The sequence below is a fragment of the Buteo buteo genome, chromosome 14, assembly GCF_964188355.1.
Source record: "Buteo buteo chromosome 14, bButBut1.hap1.1, whole genome shotgun sequence".
Lineage (NCBI taxonomy): Eukaryota > Metazoa > Chordata > Aves > Accipitriformes > Accipitridae > Buteo > Buteo buteo.
Genome location: NC_134184.1, coordinates 3,685,860 through 3,706,118, shown reverse-complemented (window position 1 = coordinate 3,706,118; position 20,259 = coordinate 3,685,860). Strand labels below are relative to the sequence as shown.

The window sequence follows — 20,259 nt, the reverse complement described above, 5'->3', positions numbered from 1 at the left end:
CCTCATTTTTTACACCGTTTGTACCTCACCAAAACTAACAGCTTGCTTTTACATTACACTTTGCATACTCTGCTCCCGAGTCTCCTCAGTAAAACTAAGATGGTTGTTTTTCAGTACTGTTTCAGTGCCAAGTACATCACTGAACTATCCAAGCTTCTGTTAACTGATGCAATTTCTTGGCTTTCTAAATGAGAACAGGGCATAGAAAAAAGAAGTAGATTTTTTTTTCATGACAGCCTCAGAAGTTTAGGATTTGGAATCAATTTAATCTGCTTCTGAATAAACTCATATAATATACTCAAATAATAAACTCTTTCAAATAAAAACTTAATTTTAGCCAACTGAAAGGGAAGATTTTTCTTTCACTCTAAGAGAGGATTTCAGTTAATTGGAAGAAATGTATTACATATGTATTTAATTTAATGACAGACACTCTAGGTAAGAAGAGAATAGGACTGAGTAGGCATACCTTCTGCTTGATTCCAAAGTTACACTAAAGGTCAACAGAGTATATAAATAGATTACCACACTTTTCTGGTTCACCAATAATTACTTCCCATGAAAGAGAAGAGGAGAAAACCCACTTGTGCTCTCTTGTTACTCCTGCAGTGAAAATCCCTAAGTACTGTTTTGTCTCATTTCTCATTCTCTCTCATTCAATATACCCATTATGAAACTTCTAAACCACTCAATTCCTGCTTCTCTAGCCATGTCTCCTCCACCCTCCATATGTTTTCTGTCTTCTGATATTACGTTTGACATTTTTGTCTCTCCTTCAAGGTTCTCTAAAATTCTGTAATTGTACAGAATTCTGTAACACATTCGGATAACAATATGTAGCATGAAGGACTAACTTTTTTTTTTTGAGGCAAAAAGATGATTAAATTTCTGACATTAATCATATGTTCAAGAGCGCTGTAATCATAATGTCAGTTGCTTGCTCAGATCATAGCTTTGTGACCTTCCATTTGTTCCCTAGATGGAGCACAAATGATTAAAAGTGAATATAGGATTTTTAATCTGCTGAAGATTTTACTATCAGAGTATGAGTGCACCTACAGTTTGTGAGTAAGTAACCACTTCTATTCATGCTGACACATTGCACACAGTGTTCCCAAGCTTCTTCTAAACATCATTCCATCCCCAGCTGCGCGTTTCATTTCTACTGGACATATGACCCCAAAATATTAGCATGAACAGGGAACTGCTTTCTGGCTCATTGTTTCCCACAGGATCCACAGATCCAGACTTCCTCTGTTCATTACAAAACTACATACTGAGAAGACTGAAGATGTCATTACTTCGTGTTAGTAATACCAACCACAGGTTCACGGAAGACATACGAGTTAAAATATTCCAGTTCAGCTTTGAATCAGTGTATGTATTTTACAAGTCTTTGTGGACAGGATGACAAAGAGAAGGAAGGAGTGATAAAAACTTCAACAACCTCTAAAATTAACAGGAAAGTAATAATAAGAAACACAGTGTGCCTTTAACATGGGATTAAAGGGGTAAATACATGCTTGAAGAGTTTTTTAAAGGATTTTTTCTGGAACCTGGTGCTCAGTTTTTCTTTATTTGTGAACTGAGAGCTTCCTACTGTGCTCGTAGGAGTAAATCACTGTAGGCAGGAAGTTCTAACGCACTACAATGTGTTAAAGTAATATCAACAACAGCAAAATAATGTGGCAATGTGGGAGCCTCAGCATGCATTCATGCCAAATGGTTCATGTTGAAATGGAAAACACACAGATTATTTTTCTGTGACAAAAGAAAGTCAATATTTAAAATCAATGCCAGTCATGGGGAACAGTAAGAATAAGTAACAAAAGACCACAAAGCACCTTTGGGAACACTCAAAAGAAAAATGAAGTAAATATAAAACCATTATACCGAAATAAAAGCCTCTTTACCCCGCATTAGGATAGATTTGCAAGTCAAAATCAGAAACCATACTGATACTAATTTTTCATGTTGCCACTTCCAGCTACTTCCAAAAAACTAAAGAAAACTTACTTAGGTGTCTGAGTTAAAGTTCTTCGAAAACACCAGGTTAATGCCCATCTTTCTTGCCCATCTCTCATGGTTTAGTCTTATTTATTTTTAACTACTACGCTGCTGCGTACAAGAGCCCCTTGCAGATCCTAGGTCCGTATGGACATGCGGGTTCTGTTCTGCCCATACGCCCTGCGCCTGGTGGAAAGGCGGTGGGCTCTGGGGAGAGACAAGAGGAGGTGCCCCGGCAAGCCCAGCAGTTTAGACAGACCAGGGCCCGCGACTCACTAGCCGGGATTCTGAAACGCCTCTGCAATCCCCTCTTTGCAGATCAGCTGTGACGGAAGTATACAGACGTGGTTAGCCTGCTCGTTCATTTTACCTAATGGAGCAGTTTGGTGGAATGAGGACACGTTTGTGTGAGACAAAGCGAGTGACAAAGGCTCTGCACAGAGCCTGTACAGTATCTCTGCCTGAATTATTGTTTGCTCAGGAATAACACCAGACCTGCATTGCTCCACGAGCCATTGCAATGTTCCACCTAGGCTAGCAAGGGCTGCCGGGCTGAAACCCCTGACCTGCTCTGCGAGAGTAAGCATGGCTGTACAAAGGCCAAACTAGTAAAACAAACAGATCCAGCTAGTCCAGTGTCTCCCAAAACCTGTATTAGAGAGGTCTTTATGTTACACACCACATGTAAATCACATTATTCTTTCCTCCATCACTCCCCGCTTTAGAGAGGTGGATGTATCTATTTGCCAACTTAGATAGCACAAGCCCATCTTATAGTGCCTCCCAAGCAGTTGGTAGATTTAAACACCACAGTAACCGAATCTGGGAGGGATACACTTTTCGACCATAAGGAATGTGAACTGAAGCAAAGATACTTATTAAGTAGTTTTCTCAAGGTCTACAGGAAATTTGTGCTTGGCCATTAAATTGAAGCCAGATCTCCAGAGTCTCTCTCCATTCCCTTAGCCGCTAGGATATTTCCTCTCCCAATGCACAGTAGAGTTTGCTGAGGAAGTAAATTCTAAATAACTCAGTACACTGAATAAGTGGAGCTTCACGGAAACACAGACCCAGTCCCATGTAATGGTTGAAACAGAACTTTTAATAATGTTCCCTGTCGTACTTGGAGCAGTAATATTTACAGAGCACAGAGAGGAATTAATAAAACCAAACTTACTGCAAAATTTAATTAAAATGATACAGGGCAATAGAGAGTCTTCACTACATTTTTCTAAGAACTCCATCCTTCACAGGATATTGAATAACAATATACTTAGCTAATAAAGGTCAGAAGAATGCATATCAACTGAATGTGTCCTAAAGGCAGGACATATAGTCTCCAATCTGATTAACTCTCCCCTGGACTTGGATTTGAGCACCATGTTTCTCTTAAGGAACAAACCCCACCCAAATCCTTTGAAAATAACTACCACATCTCTCGCTAGGGGCTTAATGCTTAAAGAATGCCTTTAATATATTGCAAACGCTTTAAATACACAAAGTTTTTAAGAAGTCTATTTTCTTTTTACTTTGGATTGGTAGAACTGAAACAATAATGCATGGTGAGATGAATAAAGGTGTGTGTGTTTATCCAGACTTTGAGATTTTGCTTTCTTTGGGCTGTATTTTAGTCTATATTTCATAAGAATAAAGCCTATTTGGGGCACTATCCTGATAAAGTAATTTTTTAACGCATTGCTTTCCTTCGGATCGCTTTCCTTGGATTGAGATCCAGCGAGGTCATAGATTACTGGAAACCCTGTAGATGTTGCACAAAGGGATGAAGAATGAGAAGAAAACTGCTAGCTGAGTTTCAATTATAAAAAGCTGCAGCACCCACTGATGCATGAGGTTTATGCTCCCTGGAACACCATTTACTGTGTGTTCACATGATTCCTAAAAGGGGCAAGAATGCAATACTATGGACAAAGGCAGACCAGGTAAGTCAGATGCTATCTTAACTTTCATCTGGAGGAGTTTTCATTCTGAGTTCAGCTACATTTTATCTACATACCTGAGACTGTTACTCGAGAACACCACAAATGATGTTCCTGTTGCTGTCAAAATCAAGAATTAAATTTGGGAAGAGAATTGTCAATTAAGACATATGCTATAATTAAATATATGGCAGTGGTTGGTTTGACAAAGCAGAGCTATTTGAGAATGAACAGCTTGTGGAGGGGATGAAAGGTGCTTGCCAACTTAGTGTTCAGCAATGTACATGTTGCCAACAAGTATGTGTATTTTAGTTTACACATTAAACCAAACATAACCAAAACTGCCAGCAAACATCATGCTATCAGATTGCTATAGTAGATTTTGCTTTCTACTCTGAAGCGAGTTTGTTTCATCCAGAAGTGACATTACTTAACTTGCAAATAAAAATTTGAGCTGCTGTACAACGTGCTGTAATAAAAAAGGATTTATAAAAATATTACTTATCTTAATCTGGATTTATTTAAACAGTGAGGATACAGTTTTACAAACTCACCTGTATCCCTGTGAGAATATTAAATCTGGAAGTTTCAAACACTGTATGGCTTACTACCTACATCCCTCTTCCCCCTTCTTCTGTAAGCCTATTTTCAAGATGGAACAGTAGAAATGAGGTACTTCTGTGTTTATTACGATTAGTCATGCTTCTTGGCATATGTTATTGTATTTTGCAGTTAATAAACAAGCATTTCTGTTGTGAATAACCTAGGAGTGAAATCAGTTTGTATATAAAGTCTGAGAGACAAAGGATGATTACTTATGTTATTTTATATTTAAAAAATCTAACACCTTTCTCTCGTGAACATACAAAACAGAGCCTTTATAACAAATGCATTTTTCTAATCTTCTCCCTTTGGGTGTGGTATATCTTTTTTTGTTGATCTGTAATTTTCAAAAACAAGCCTACACTGCAGAAAGCAACGGATTCAAAGAAATTTATGACTGAAACTATTGTAGATATTTCTCACCACAGTCTCCTTATGCCAACATTTGAGTGGTGCTGGTTACACACACTGATTTATTAAAAAGCAATGTCATACCTGTAGACAAGCAGGAGCTCTGCCCTGGGGTTTATTCACATCAACAGCCACAAGCTGCCAACCTCCAGCAGCATCTTCATGAAACATCTTGAAAGGGAAAAATGTTGTCAGAAATGTTTTACGTGCCAATAAATACAAGTGAAGTCTAATACATTCCCCTTAAGGACCTGCATACATTTTGATGATAGCTAGTTTAAAATAAGAGGGAAATGGTTCTTCATGCTACGGAAAAAAAGCTACATGCTCTTTTTCCAACATTAATAGATTCTGAATTTTACTCAGATAACATCAAACACAATGTGTCCCTATTAGTCCTAATGTGGAAACCGAGTCAATTAATCTCTGATCAGTATCATTAGACAGTGGTACCTGTTCAGAATAAATTCCTTACTAAGGTAAGCTCATCCTGAGGAAACACAAATACACTGTGACCAAAAAGTAAGTTCCATGGTGCATTTGGAAGTAATAGACAACCTCATCTTTTTTACTGGCAAAATTATCTTACTCCAAGGATCAGACTTTATTTTTGTTGCACTGATGCGTATCAAGAGTAGCTGTACAGTCCTTCTGTACTGTTACCCAGACCTTATAATTCCTGCAAATAGCTGAATGATAGCCGGGCACTAATGATGTCAATGGAAAAGGCTCTCTTGACCACAGTGGTATTCACGTTTTACCAATAACCTCTGGAAGCATAGGTGTAGGCATTCTGGCTTTTTTTTTTTTTTTTTCCTCAGAGATTAGGACACAAAAAGACCGCTGGACATAAGGAACAGTAAGAAACCATGTCTGGAAGTGACTAACACTGTCCTTGAAAATGACCTTTAAAGAAAATGAATGGCTCTAGCATCCGAGAGTCTGCACGTCCTATGTAATGAAGTGTGGTGAAGTTCCCACCTCACTCCCACCTTCTCCTTGACACCCAAAGAAGTCACCTCGAGAACACAGCCACAGCAGCGTGGCTGAAGCTTAAAAGCCATCCTGAGAGAAGTGCTCATCAGACTGGGGACAGCGTCACACGAATACGGCTGTAATGCTGCTGAGTCCTTACGTAGCATCACTGCACCAGGAGGAGTGACCAACTCAGATCAGCACCGAGTTACTCCCCTTTGTACCATGCTTTAACGTGCAGTGCTAAAGTGCTTTACAAGAACCTCCTTTTATCCTTCTCCAGAGACCCCTTCCCTCACTTTGACTCTCAGACACTCCTTTTCTTTTCTATAGGACTAAGTTTTGGAACCAGCTGAATGATTTCTGAAGTGGGCAAATGAAGAAAGATATTGTTGCTTTTTCTCAAGGTTATTTCATGCACAAAACAAGCAAGGTTTTTATCTTTTGTCTGGTGCTTTGAACAAGAAACCCTGCAAGAAATTTTCTGCCCTTCTTCATACAGAAAAAGACAAATTGTTTTTGTACTTCAGTAAACCAGACTCCTCTTATGTCCCATTATGTCAGTGACTCAAGGAACAAAGTAACATTCGCTTGTCTGCAGCCAACACACTATTTTTATTTCGCATAATGCAATTTATATTCAACATGTTCACATTCTTTGACATGATGACATTATTTTGGGAATTTCTTTTATCCTTGAAATTCCTTAATATTGGCTGCTTCTTGAGTTTCCTCTACATTGATCTCGCTTGTTCCAGCTTCTCGTTCAGGGTATGTCAGATAAGCTTATATGGCTCAGGAATTTGTCCCATCAGAGATGAAATGAACATTACGTTCCTCAGGCCAAGTATGTGTCACGTGGAAAAGTCCTTTTTTTGGTTAGATTTTAAATTGATATCACCAAGTCTGCTTTGACAAAGACATATATAGAGTAGAAGTTATTGCCACAAAGTCTATTTGAGGTGAAAAATGTAGCAGCAGGCAGAAAAGGACTAGATTTACATATGGATTACAGGAATAACCAAAGGAATACCAGAAAATATTTAATAAATAATTTTGAAACACTTAAATCCTCTGGCTTAAGAAAATAAATAATCTCTAGCTACAGAGGCTAGAAAAATTTTCCTCATGGGTATGTTTCTCATATCTGTCTTCCTAAGAGCTTTTTGCAGGCAGTCAGTACTGGTCGCTCTTATAGATGGCAAACTGCGCTAGCCTGGAAAAGCCTGGCCTTTTGTACATTCCGGATTCATACGTAATATGATTGTTACAATAATGAGTGGGAGAATTTAAATCTCAGCCTGTTAGCCCTCGTTTTTCATACCGGGTCCTTCACACTACCCAGCCCACTCATAGCACCCTTCCTCGCATGGCTTCTTCCTACCCATTATCTCATATTCAGGGTCTCACTTTCTGTGGCTGCCTCAAATATTAGCACGGCTCTTTCATTGCCGCAGCACCTCATTCCTCCTTGGTCTCAACATGCCCTTCTCAGTTCCAGGACCAGTTTCCCAAACACTTCAGCTACCCTCTGACCTCTCTTCTTTCCAGCTACAGCTTGCAATTTCAGCTCTTCTTCCTTAGCACAGAAAGTAATATTCAATAGCAACCCTAATTCTAAGCCCACCAATGACATGATAAAAAAGCATTATCCTACTTCATTAAAAGAAAATAAAAACACAGCGATAACATACCCAGCCATATAGAGAACCATATTACAGACTTCTCTATTACTCTTTTTTAAGAAAGTCTAGTTGGATAATATAACCTAGAATTTAATTTTATATGAAAATTCATATATCAACTTCAAAATACATGTAGTAACATGCAAATAAATCTGATAAAATAATAATTAACAGGAATTTTTAGCTTATTATTCATCCATAAATTAAACTCAATCAAGTCCCCAGAGAATCTCAGCATCTCAGGGGCTTCACCTGGGTGGTGGCAGTTGAAGTAGTACTGCTTCTGGACCCCCACATCTGCTGGAACTGCACTCTAATTTCTGCAAACGTTTCAATGATGACTGCGATGAAAACATTCTGAAAAAAGAACAAGAAAGAATGGCTGACACAAAGCTCAGCAAGCAGAAAATAGAAGAAATTCACTCTAATATGATCTGCATTTCTGACAAGTTTAAAAGAACACATTTTTCAGTACCTTAACAAGCCAGGCCAGAAAGAAAATTAAGGTGATGAAATAGAAATATGAACGCCATCGGGGAAAACTGTCGATTGCTCGGTACATAAGGAACACCCAGCCTTCCTGAGAAGCAGCTTCGTAAACAGTAAATATGCTTGTGCCTGTCAGAGGAAAAATGAAAATGTTTGGCATTAAGCCTCCTTTAAAGTTTTCAATATCAGCAAACAATAATCGTTTATCTATTCTATCTTCCTTTTCTCTAAAGGGTATCAGCTCTCCTCCCCTCCTTCAAAGAGAAGTTTTTCAGGTGCATTTCCATCTTTCTTCCTTTTGCAAATGAATAGGAATTGGGTTTGTATCAGACCAGACTGGCTCCCTTCCCTCCCTGGACACACACGTATAATCCCTTACGTGGGTTCACTGGCAGTATGCAAACGTCTCCAAAGGCAGAATTTGTCCCATCATGTGACTTCAGCAGCACCCGTGAGAGAAGGCAGATTTAATTAAAACTACGGGGATCAACATTCAGTAGGTGAAAGAAATCACTATTAATTATCAGCAACACTGAGTAAGCAGCAATACACCGACAAGGTGCCTGACTCTAGCAAGCGCAGCTAAGCCTCTACAACAAGCTGCTGAACAGTTTGGGAATTCAGGCAGGTAGCCAGGGTAGCTGCGTTAACATACATGAGTTGCCTTAAAAAACCTTAAAGCATTTTTAAGTTGAACCTCCTGCATCACTCTGGGGACAGAGGAGAAGATGGAAGAAAAGTTATAAGGGGATTATGTGTGCAGAAACCACTTTCGAGTAAAAGCTATGAAGTTACTAATTTTAAATTTTAAGATCCAAACTCATCCTAATATCTGAGTGATAATGCGTTTCAGCCAGCTCCCCATTCCTCCTTATCTCTGCAATGAAAGCTTCAAAATACAGACTGTGGTTAGGGCTCATACAGCATTCTTGTTTGAAGCAATTTTTTGTTCCAGGAAGGAACACAATTAAACTGTGAAATTAAACCGTGAAATCTCACAAACTGCTGTGAAATCACGGAATTGTCCTACAGCCACCTGCTAGCTCGGCTCCGCTACTGCTTTGTTTCATGAAACACCTTGGACAAAAGAGAGGGAGCCTTCCTGAGTCTGGGAGCTTCCCAGAAAATCACACCAGCCTGTAAGGAGCTCTGCGCTGTTATTCTCCCACTGAATTTCCACCATCTATGTCCTTTTGTCTGCTAATACAGGTGGGATGAACCTGGAAGTGTTTCTGCCTTAGGGAGTCTCTTTTGCAGATAAATCTTCACTGATAAGAGGAGACAGGGATGAATGGAATTTTTTCTGTATAAACTCGTTCCTTTGATACGTAGGTGTTGAATGGTTAACATGGTCATGGTGGGTAGGCAAAAACGTTAATCCTTTCTGATAATTTTTCTGGTTATTGGATTCCTTCCTATTTCCTGTATATGGTTCTCAGGACCAAGGGACAGAAATAAAAATAAAAGGAAAAAAAAAACATTCAAGCATAGATAGCAAACCCCTTTCTATTTCTTCAGAAAAGAGAGTGGTCTCTAACAATACTGAAAAATTCACCAGTGATTACTTCATGGGTATTTTGCATTTCAAAAATTCATAAAGTAATGGTTCAATTATCTAATATTATACTATTGCTGAACTGATTAAATTATTGAACAAAACAGTGCTGTTGAGGACAGGCAGAGATTAAGAAAAAAAAGGAATCTATTAAAAGTTGCTGGCTAGGAAACTGTCATTAGTCATTACCAATGGGAAAGTCACAGTGAAGATTAGTAAAATAGAAGAGATGTCATGCAAAGTATTTATAACACATACACTGGGCCATCTGCCACAGTAAAGCAATACTGTGAATGGACAGAAATGCACAATTAACCCAATTAAATTAATATGAGTTCGTCTGTGACACGAAAGTAAAAATATATCTTGTATATAACTGCTACAGGTGTTCTTAAGGCTATTAGAAAGCAATCACCACTAAGAATATACATTCTTACTTAACATATGTGCCTAGAAAGTAATAAAGCTTTCAATACTGATGCCAAGAACCATGCTGTTAACTGTCTCTGTAAATACTGTTTCAACTGGATACAGAATAAAAGGCATGACAGTAAGGGATTCAACACCATGAAATGTTTTGTTTTCAAAAAGAAGAGTAATGCTTAGTTAACATCTGCCCTACTGCATGTTTCTCCTCTTCTAAAAGTTACATTTAAAGACAATCGGCAACAGATTCTATTTTTTCTGAGTATTTCTTCAATATCTGACTACATCTTCCTAAAGCCAATGCGTACGTTATCGAAAAAGACCCTCCTTTCACAGCAGCATGCTGTGTTTTTCTCACCATGTTCAAAGCAAAACAGAGGGAGAGAAAGTTTCAAAATTTTAAGTGATGGTGGGTGCGACATATCACAAAAAAACGGACATGGTGACGCTGCCATGTATGAAACCTAACTTATGCCCCTTAGATCAAATAGCAAAATTCTCCTTTTCCACCGGTGTCAGTCTATCAGTGACATAGTGTCGTCTTCTGCCGGTTCAGAGGGCTTAAGCCCTGAGCACACAGTGCTGGGAGTCGCACGGTTAGGGCACACGAGAGCACAGGACCTCCTGTAGTTTGTGTAAGAAAAGCAGGAATATGGGTGGCCGGGGGAACAAGGGCTTGAAAACCTGCAGAGCCTGGTTATTCACATACACAACAGGCCCCACATACTTCAAAACGTAGTTATCTCTTGTCAGGGTCCTGAACGTTTAGATCAAGATTCATGCAACCTGACTACAGGCATCGGCGAGACATTTCAGTCACGAAAAAGCTTTGAACCATGAAGAGGGTTAAACACATGACTATAATGACATTACTCATCAGTTCAGGTATGTTGGCATGGGTAACTTGCTGAATTTGGGAGTAGGATTTCAACATCTGCATCTAGAATATTGTTAAATCTTAGTAAATAAAAATATCTAGAAAATATTTATGATAATTTTCCTATTTGTTTCAGTAGGTAGCTAAACCTTGGTGGCAAGAAAGATTAAAGCCATTTAGGAGGAACTTTCTGGTGACAACAGAAGTAAAATAAAGGAATATACTTTAATTTTTTTTTGTTTTGGTGCTTCTGTTTGAACTTGTCTAATAAATTCCACATTTTGATGTTACCGTAAAACAATTCCTTTAACCATGCTGATGGTTAATCAAAACAAGGAAGGAAGACAATTCTCAATACACAGATTAAAACTAAATAAATCAATATCATAGCCTGTAGCAGTCTCAAAAGACTGCTTTTATGCAACCAATAAACACTTCTACCTTTGGAAATGTTTTACAACTGCAGATGGTCATTATCAAAAACAAAAGAAAAAAAAGTCCAGAAAATGAAAGATTGAGTGAAGTATGGGAAAAGAAATTGAATCTTGCTCAACTCATGCAACATCTTCACTTGCTTCATACCGTATAGAAGACAAGACAGCAATCAGAGACAAACTGTATCCCAACTAATAATGCATGTTTAGGTATATGGGCATTCAGCACTGAAACGCTTATGTCATCTTCAATACACGTTTCTTTCATATCTACCAGATGGGAGCATTAGCCTGAAAGAGCATGGAGGAAGTAGTTGCTTTAACACCTAAATTCTTATAATAAAAGAAAATTCTACTGGTTTCCATGCCTAATCAGGGAGCAAGGTCACCTGGCTTTCCATGCTGTACAGATGAATAGAGTACCAGGGAAAAAAGAATTAAAAGAGCCAGAGCACATAGGCGATGATTTTCCATAGAGGAGTGAAGAAACCTAACCTGCCAAACCCCTATCTTCTAAAAACCTAAGGAATATAGAAGGTATTTATTTAAAATACGGACTCATAGTTGACAGCAGAACAATAGCAACATTATGCAGGGATGCTCTTTTACATAGTGTATTTTATAGGTATGCATATGTTGTAAACACACAGGATTTTCTGCTTGTTTCTGTGCCTCTGTGACACCACCGTGCTCTGTGACATCAGCTGTTGCTATCATCAGCTCATTCTGTGAATGGACATCATGAAAAAGGGAGTGCACTGAATAATGCTGTAATTTTGTAACTGCAGAATTAAAGGAGCAGAGCTAAAAGGTCACATGGAAAATTCACTAAATCTGGAAAGAGAACCCTTTCCTCCTAACTCTGCGTTACATTCTTGCTACTCAATTCAAAACCCTGTATTATTAGAGGAAGAGAATGCATGGTCGAGGTGTTGTCTTTTATTAATATCTTAGTGCTATGTGATATGTAGCTACTCCATGTGAGAAACAAAAAATGAAAACTAAGCTCAGGTATGCCATTAACTCCAGCATTTTCTGCATGTGTAATCTGTGTTTATTGACTACCTTGGTTTACCACGTCAGCTTTCTTGTGCCTGCTGTGAAGCTGCTGAGAAAGAAAATCTACAGGAGGGCCACTTCATGTAAAGAAAAAAAAAAGAAAAAAGTTTGATTTTGTCATTTTTTTCTTTTTAACCAGGAAATACTCGGGCAAGTAAAAATCCATGCGTTGTTCTTAAAAGCTGAAAATACTACATTATCGTCACCCATAAAATGCCTCAGATGCCAGGCAGTTAACAGGCACTTTTTCCTTACGTTGCAGTAGCCACTAGATGGCCATCGTGCACCTCGGGCACATCTGGAACATCAGGCAGCGGAGGAGCCCCCACCCCGGAGAGAGCAGGCTGGTAACCTCCGGGTGCGCTGGCCAAAGGATGGCTTTTCCTATTTCCCAGCAAAACTCTGCAGCCTTCTAGCAGGTGCTGCTGTCTAATTTAACTCTTATTTGTTGTGCTCAACGCTGACAGGTAGCCTTCCTTAAAACGGTTTTGTGAATGTTATGTCAGTAAAGAAGCGACTTCTCGCTTAGCTATAGAAATGTCATTAACCCTCTTTCCGTCCCTGCTTGCTTTCACTGATAAAATCATGAATTTGAATGTTCCTACAAGGCATGGATATTCCCACTGAGCAGTCAACTTTTAATTTACATCTTACCTTTCAGTATCAAGGTATTTGTAAAACATTGCGTGCAGTCAGGATTTTCCAGCTGCCTTACAGTCGCTTTGGTGAAACTAGAAGGGAATAAAAATTACCCAGAAATGCAGGGATAAAGTTGTTAGCACTTCTGGGAAGCAGCTGGTAAATAGGACTGAAATCAACAGAAAGATCAAATCCTGAACAGCTTCATGGGGTTTCTCGCTTGTCTCCAAGTGAGCGACCCAGTCTATTTTACTCTCCCAAACCAACTCATATCAGCCAGTTTGCCAGCCAGCAGAAATGAGGAGGAAAAGAAGAAAAACGTGCCAACGCTCTGCTCCTCCTTTGACACCTCAAACCCCTGTGCCGTTTCCCTGTGACTGAGCTGTGGAAAAGATGGCAAAACAGAAACTGTGCAGAGCACTGATTGACAACAGCAGAAAAAACACACTGCCAGTCTGAACACAGTAGTTTAACCCTTGCTAAGTGTAGTGACTTCAAACATACAGTAGTGATGTGTTATTGATCCTTCATTTTTAAAATCTGTTTCCTTATGAGAAGATGAAGCTTTTATATATGAGGAAAGACTACATACAGAGTCTGTATGCACAAAACCACCAACAAGGAGATAAAGAACCATTGCACATGTAAGTGCTAGGATCAATGCAATTTGTTCTACAGACTTAGTAACAGAAAGACGGAAAGTCAGACAACTTTCAGAAAACATGTTGATGGACTTAGTTGCACTGTTTGCAAGTATTTTAGATTTTTTTTCGCTATTCAGAAGTGTTGGCTTACTATTATGAATGTAGCAATGTTGGCATATGTATTGACTACACAGGGTAAATAGGAGCATGGCAGTTCATGCTTAGTTACACCATGTCTTACATGTGATAGTGTTTGTGCTCCCTGATGTAATATTGTATGCTTTAAAAAGAGAAATCTGTTCTACATTTGTGAACAAGTCCATGGTGTAAACAGAGACAAACATTCTTCAAAATTACTTTAGGTGTATATTTAGCCAGACTAGCATTTATATTTGCTTTTCTTTAATACTTTTTTGATTAAAATGCTCCTCAGCTATATGTTTACAAATAACTTAGCAAATAGGGATCCAAAACGTCAGAAGAGCTCATAAGCTGGCTTTATGTGCATAAATACTGTTTGCTTTCTCCTTTTTGCAATCACAGAGCTGTAGTGCTAATACACACTCTTTTATAATAGCTGCTTTTTTTGTGTGTGGCAACCTTACAAAATTTACTGCAGTTGATGAGAATCAAGGAAATGCTGAACTGTGAATGGTTCACACCTCGCACACCACTACCTGGAAGCTCTGCAGCACCGTCAACAACTCTCACCTCTCCTCCCTAGAGAGTATTTTTAAGGACGCAACTTTTCTCAGATCTCTGGGCTCCCATCCTCAACAAGAACGGGCAGAGCTTCAGGCTGGAGCCTGGAAGTAGGACACTGCCATAGCTGTGCTTTTCCCTATCAGAGAATCAAACTGTAGTAATACTCGCTTTTCAGGTCTAGAAACCAAGAACACAGAAGTCCCTAGGCCTTGGTTTTAAGAGCGACAAATGCTGTGAAGATGGGCATGCCACCACCTCAGTTTTTCCAATGAAACGTCTCTGATTTAAAGTACAGTCATAGTAGGGTAAATGACTGCTACAGTAAATGTTATGACAAAACTGTGTAAAGTAAAAAACATTAAGTAGAAGAAACTCTGTAATTCATATTAACTTATTCCTTTGAAAATGAGACATCTTTTTACAGGACTGTTACTTCTTGTTTTAAAATACATTATGTATGTAGATGCCTTTAAAACCATACGGTAGAAGTGACAGTCCAGAAACCAAACACTCAGAAATTCACACCAATTGTTACATTTAAAATTTAATTAACACTTTAAAGGTTATCATATTAAAAAGACAAATCTAAGGTAGGTTCTCACTACAGGTATTATGTATTTGGATTGTCATTCAGCCCTATATTAAACATTGGGAATGACTATTAAAATCCAGGTAGTGATGGATCTCTTTGTTAGAAAACAAAGTATGCAAATCTTCCTTGACGCAAGGCATGTAAATTCAGCACTGACTTTCATACACTGTCAATCAAAACTATTCACTTGTTGCATCAACTTTCCCAATAGTCATAGACAGAGCAATCGAATTCATTTTAAGTGCAGTCATGAAACAGCAAAGCTAGCATGCATCATGGCATCAACCAATTTGCTTAATTAATAAAAAATGTAATCTGCTTTGTAAGATGAAAGAATTATGGAAGAATGAAACCACAGAACATATTCACATAGTAACATTTCCGTATCTAGAGTGATCATGATGATACTTTACCCAAAACCAGAGTTAAATAAGTAGCACAACTGCCAGCTTTACCATGAGAGATTATTTCATCAAGTCTTGAGTCTGGTCAGCTAGTAGCAACTGTCTCGAAAGCATGAAAATGCGTGGCAGCAGAAAAAATGCACTAAAAGAAAAGTTGTAGGAGCTAATGAGAGGAGCTAATAATCACATGCATTAGTGATTCAGCTGAACAGAAAAATAACTGGGGTATCTGAAGATGCACAGAGACCCTAAAATTGTGTGCACATTTGGGAAATACAGATTAGAAGAGATTGCCTGACCTAAATGGAGCATTTCCAGTGTGATACATATATTTGCAAGAACTGAACAATCAGAGAAGTTCAAGACAAAAAGCCTTACAGAAAAAAACAGGCAACACAGTCCATAAAGAAAAAAAGATCTTGCAAGTGATTTTCAAACCTATACCAGCATATTTTATTTGACCTCCATGACAATGTGTCTCCTTATTTCCAGTTGGACGGCAACCCCTTCATCCTAAAGCTTCAAACAGTCCAATCAATTAGCAATTCAAAAAACCCAACAGCACAAATATGTAACAAAGGGAAAAACCTCCTCTCCCCGAGCAGAGGTTTAAGAGACCAAAGAGGACCAAAGAGCTTGAAATTCACTCTGCAAGAACCCATGTGGGTGACTGTGTGTGAGAAGTGGTTGGCCAGTCTGACAATGAGAAACAGCAGGCTAGGTACACTGGTACACAGGAAGGTATTCAAGGAAGAAATTCCACAGTATATTATTTCAATAGCTTATGAAGGCTAAATTTAGGGTTTTTTTACTGTAGGGTAGGAGAAACAACAGTTTAAGGGAACCTAGACAACCAAAGCTGCTGCTCTGCCCTAAAACTGCATTTCAGCTTCATTCAGTTCCTCTGGGCATCACTTGTGAATTGTAGGCACTTCTCTGAGGATGTACTCTCTCTCTTAAAATGAAGAGAGCAGCCCCCTCCTCTTGCATGAATAACATTTTCTAAAGCAGTTGCATGAAATGTTAGCGTTCCCACTATCAGTGGTAAAACTGCTGTCATCTTAAATAAGATGCTTTTAAAAATCCCTCCCCAAAGTATCTTAATTTAATTTGCTCCAGCTATAGTGTATGTCTGAACAAGACTTTATTCTTTTCTGTATAAAAGTTTCACCTAAGGACAAGAGCAGAAAATCCCTACTAGGAAGACCTGCTGAGGATTCAGTGACCAGAAATAAGACAGCAGCAGCAATTAGCTCAATGAATTTCTGTGAGAAAAAAAAAAAAAAAGACAGTAAAGCTGGCCAAGGAGACATTATAAAACAGATATATGGTAGGAATCTCATTAGCCTCCACACATCTGATTAGCAGGAGCAAATATACAGTGCCAAATGCATCTTAAGAGACTAGTCTAACTGAAGAGACAAAATCTTCCTTTCCTAAATGGCAGAAAGGAGCTCTGTGATTGACCGTTACAAGAAAACCCAGATGACACTCACTCAACGACCTTCTCAGCTATAAATGAGGTAAGTACTCCCCGGTACCTGTTATGTGCCACTAGAAGTAAAATAATTTGCCTGCTTTGTTGATGTGAGGGAGAGGTTTGCCCACTGGCCTGATATCCACAGTTAGGGAGTAGGCAGAGACGGGGAGAAGTGGTTTAGTGTGCCGATAGCTCATTAAACCCCACAGCACCTTTGCGAGGTAAGTATATTGTTAATTCCATCTCAGACAACTGTATTAAGTTAGAGACTCTGAGATTTTCCTCAAACAGCAACACAATCAATGTCTAAGGTGAGACTATCTTAAAGATTTCTGATTTTAAGAGAGCTGGGTATCAAAAGAGAAAGATCCTGATTTTTTTTAAAGTAAAAACATACATAGATGTCAGCAAGACTAGATGACTTTTATTTTTCTCTCCTTCAGAAAATGAAAGGTTGAGTTGAAAAGAAAACGAATTCCTGTAACATCTGACTTCTTTTATTCTTGACTGTCTTAAAGATAGTCTTTGCATGACTAGAGATATACTGGTTATCAGAAGAATTCTTGGAAGACTAGCACTAACAGACTACACAGCTGGCAGGTTTATTTGGAGACAAAAATCAAAACCTTTGGCAAGAAAAGCTGTATAAACTGCCAGATATTTTTGGGGAGAGAGAATGTTCAAAGTTTTAATACACTCTATTTAAACCTTGTTTTCAATATTATCTCCTTCTGCAGAAATCCTTTCTGATCTTTATGTGCTACCGAAAATAGATCCACACACCCGTAACAGAAATTTCCTGATTTCTCACTGTCAAATCAATGATTATTTTTTTTCTCAGATATGCCTTCTCTCTTTTTTCTCAGCATCAAGTTTACCTGCAAAGATGTTTATTCTTTGTGTAGGTGTGTGTCAGGTCTGCGCTTTGACTCAAAGCTGCTTTAATTTCTTATAGACCTATGATATTTAACATATTTTTCTCCAAAGCTTTTTGCTAAAGTGGAAATTGTGGCATTTTGTACTAAGCCACATGAACATGTGGTTTGAAAGAAAAGAACTGCTTATGAAAAAAAAAGAGTTTTGGCATTGCTCAGTGAAGCAGTTTCCCAAGAAATACAGATCAGACCTATCCCCAATATTTTTTTATCTAAGGATGAGCTAAACAGACCTCATTTTCCATGTGAAAATAATTTTCAGTTGGTGAAATGAAATCAGAGCTTTTAGATCTGCAGGCACAAACAAGAGACACATATAAATTCGGGGATGAGTTTCTGCAAGCTATTTACTTCACAGTGACTACCTCTTTGCCTACTCTTCACCTTAAAAAAGACCTTTGGAAGTCTATCCACTCCCTACTTAGGAATAAAAGCATACATAAGGACAGTTCCTACTGGACTTTATAAACACATCTTGTTATCCTCAGTAAGGTATCTGCAGGTTCTACCATGGCTTGGGTGGAGGTTTATATTGTTACATTATGTCCCCATATTTTTCAGAACAGGAAACAAATCCTGATCCTAACTTGGAGGCTCTGCCTGCATGTTGACGTAGTATTTTTGAAGAGAAAACTATGTTCACTAATTTTAAATTGCACTGCCCAAAGTCAGGCACGTGAGCTGATGTTCAGAGAGCTGGATGTAATCTGATTCTTTGATATGCTGAAGGAGACAAGTGCAAAATTTTCAATCCTGGCCTAAATGTTAGTGCTTGAAGCCAAAGGGAATTTTATGATTCCTCTAGTAGAAACAGAGTTCGATCCATGGTTCTGAGATTCTACCATAGAAGTCCCCACAAAACACAAAAACTGTTGGGAAAACAGTATATTTGATCACTATGTTGTTTTCAAAACCCTTGCTAAACTGCCTGCCACATTAAAAATAAAACTAGAGATTGATACTATAACATGTAGGCGAGAGAAGAAAGCACAACTGTTTCCAGACCCATTCATTTTACAGCAGCTGGGAGATGGGCTTCCTAAATGAAGACAAACGCAACAGAGAATCTAAAAAAATGTCTGCTTTCAAACCTGACAGTGAGGCAGATCTGTGGTGCCCTGGCATTAAAACTCCTTTCAGTGACTCTCCTAAGGAACTTGTAAAAGTACCAACTAGATGCTTTCAGCAGGATTCGTGTGCTCAGGTCAGAAATAACTGGAATAGAGGGGAAACAATGCTAGCAGGCAATAGCAAGCACTGGAATAACTGAGAGGACTGGAGAATTTGTCTCCTCTAAGCTCTTTAAGAATACATCAGATAAGCATCTCCAAGGAATGACGTAGGTAGAGGTGACTCAGTCTTGGAGTGACCAGACAATGAGCTGGACCTTCAAACACATATCCTTTTGAGGCTCATATTGGCTTTCTACAGTTTTACAGCATTAAAGAATTCTGTGTCAGAAAGAACCTCTGGGATTGAGTCACTACCTGCAAGTCCTGTTTTCCTTGATATAACCATCTAAATGATCTGATTTACTCCCAGACAAATACCATACTCAATCCTAACAGCAATATTTGAAAACAGAAACATGTATTTATCTCCAGTCACCAGATAATATTCTGAGTTACCACCTGTATAATGAACTAAAAGGTAAACAATCACGTTCCAGGGAAAGGAATACTAACAATAAATCACTGATAAAGTTTAAAAAAAAAGAGAAAACAAAACATGGCAATGTGAGAACATGAGTATCAAATCATACAAGGAGAAAATGAAATAGCAATATTAGGTGGACAAGATATGTGATGAAACCTGCATTTGTAGGGAAATCTAGTGATAAAGAACCTCACTAACTAAAAACACCCAAAGATATTGTTTCCCCCTCTATATTACAGCTAGGAGCATCAAACAACTACCCAGCTTCTTTCTATAGTACTAACAGCACAAATTATTTGGCCTGGCAACCAGATGGTTTTCTTGTCTAACAGCCCTTTATTTATTGTGCAAAGAGCAAAGGAAGCTTTGCAAGGCCATCTTCTACCCATCTATCACAAACAAGAAACTATGGAAATTAAAGCTGGTAGAGGAGGTGAGAGGAAATCCTCTTAATTGTTTCATAGTCATGTAAAGGCAGTACAGCATCTCATCCTTCCTGGCTATAAAAAGAATTGTTACCATGCATGAAGTAATCTTTGTGTGTTTAGGCTGCACACAGACACTACCTTTTCCAAATGCTGCACGTAGACACTACAAAGAAAACACCAAGTTCAAAGTGCAAAAAGCACCTTGAGTTAGAGTTTTGCCTGGAAAACTGTTGTAGGAGGTGCAGAGCCAACTTCCATTGCTTCTGAACCAGCTAAATCATATTCTTCAGAAAAAAAAACTTTTTTCTTTTTCTTCCA

At 38.5% G+C, this 20,259-nt stretch overlaps 1 protein-coding gene across 1 annotated transcript in view; it reads right to left on the bottom strand.

Moving 5' to 3' along the window:
- The window catches only part of NALCN (sodium leak channel, non-selective), a 245,834-nt gene that overhangs the window by 148,176 nt on the left and 77,399 nt on the right, over positions 1 to 20,259 (bottom strand). The window contains exons 8-10 of the mRNA XM_075045904.1: positions 8,094 to 8,236; positions 7,871 to 7,975; positions 5,043 to 5,129 (exon numbers count right to left, since the gene is read on the bottom strand). Coding sequence (XP_074902005.1) covers positions 5,043 to 5,129; positions 7,871 to 7,975; positions 8,094 to 8,236 — 335 coding nt within the window. The remainder of the gene's footprint in view (positions 1 to 5,042; positions 5,130 to 7,870; positions 7,976 to 8,093; positions 8,237 to 20,259) is intronic.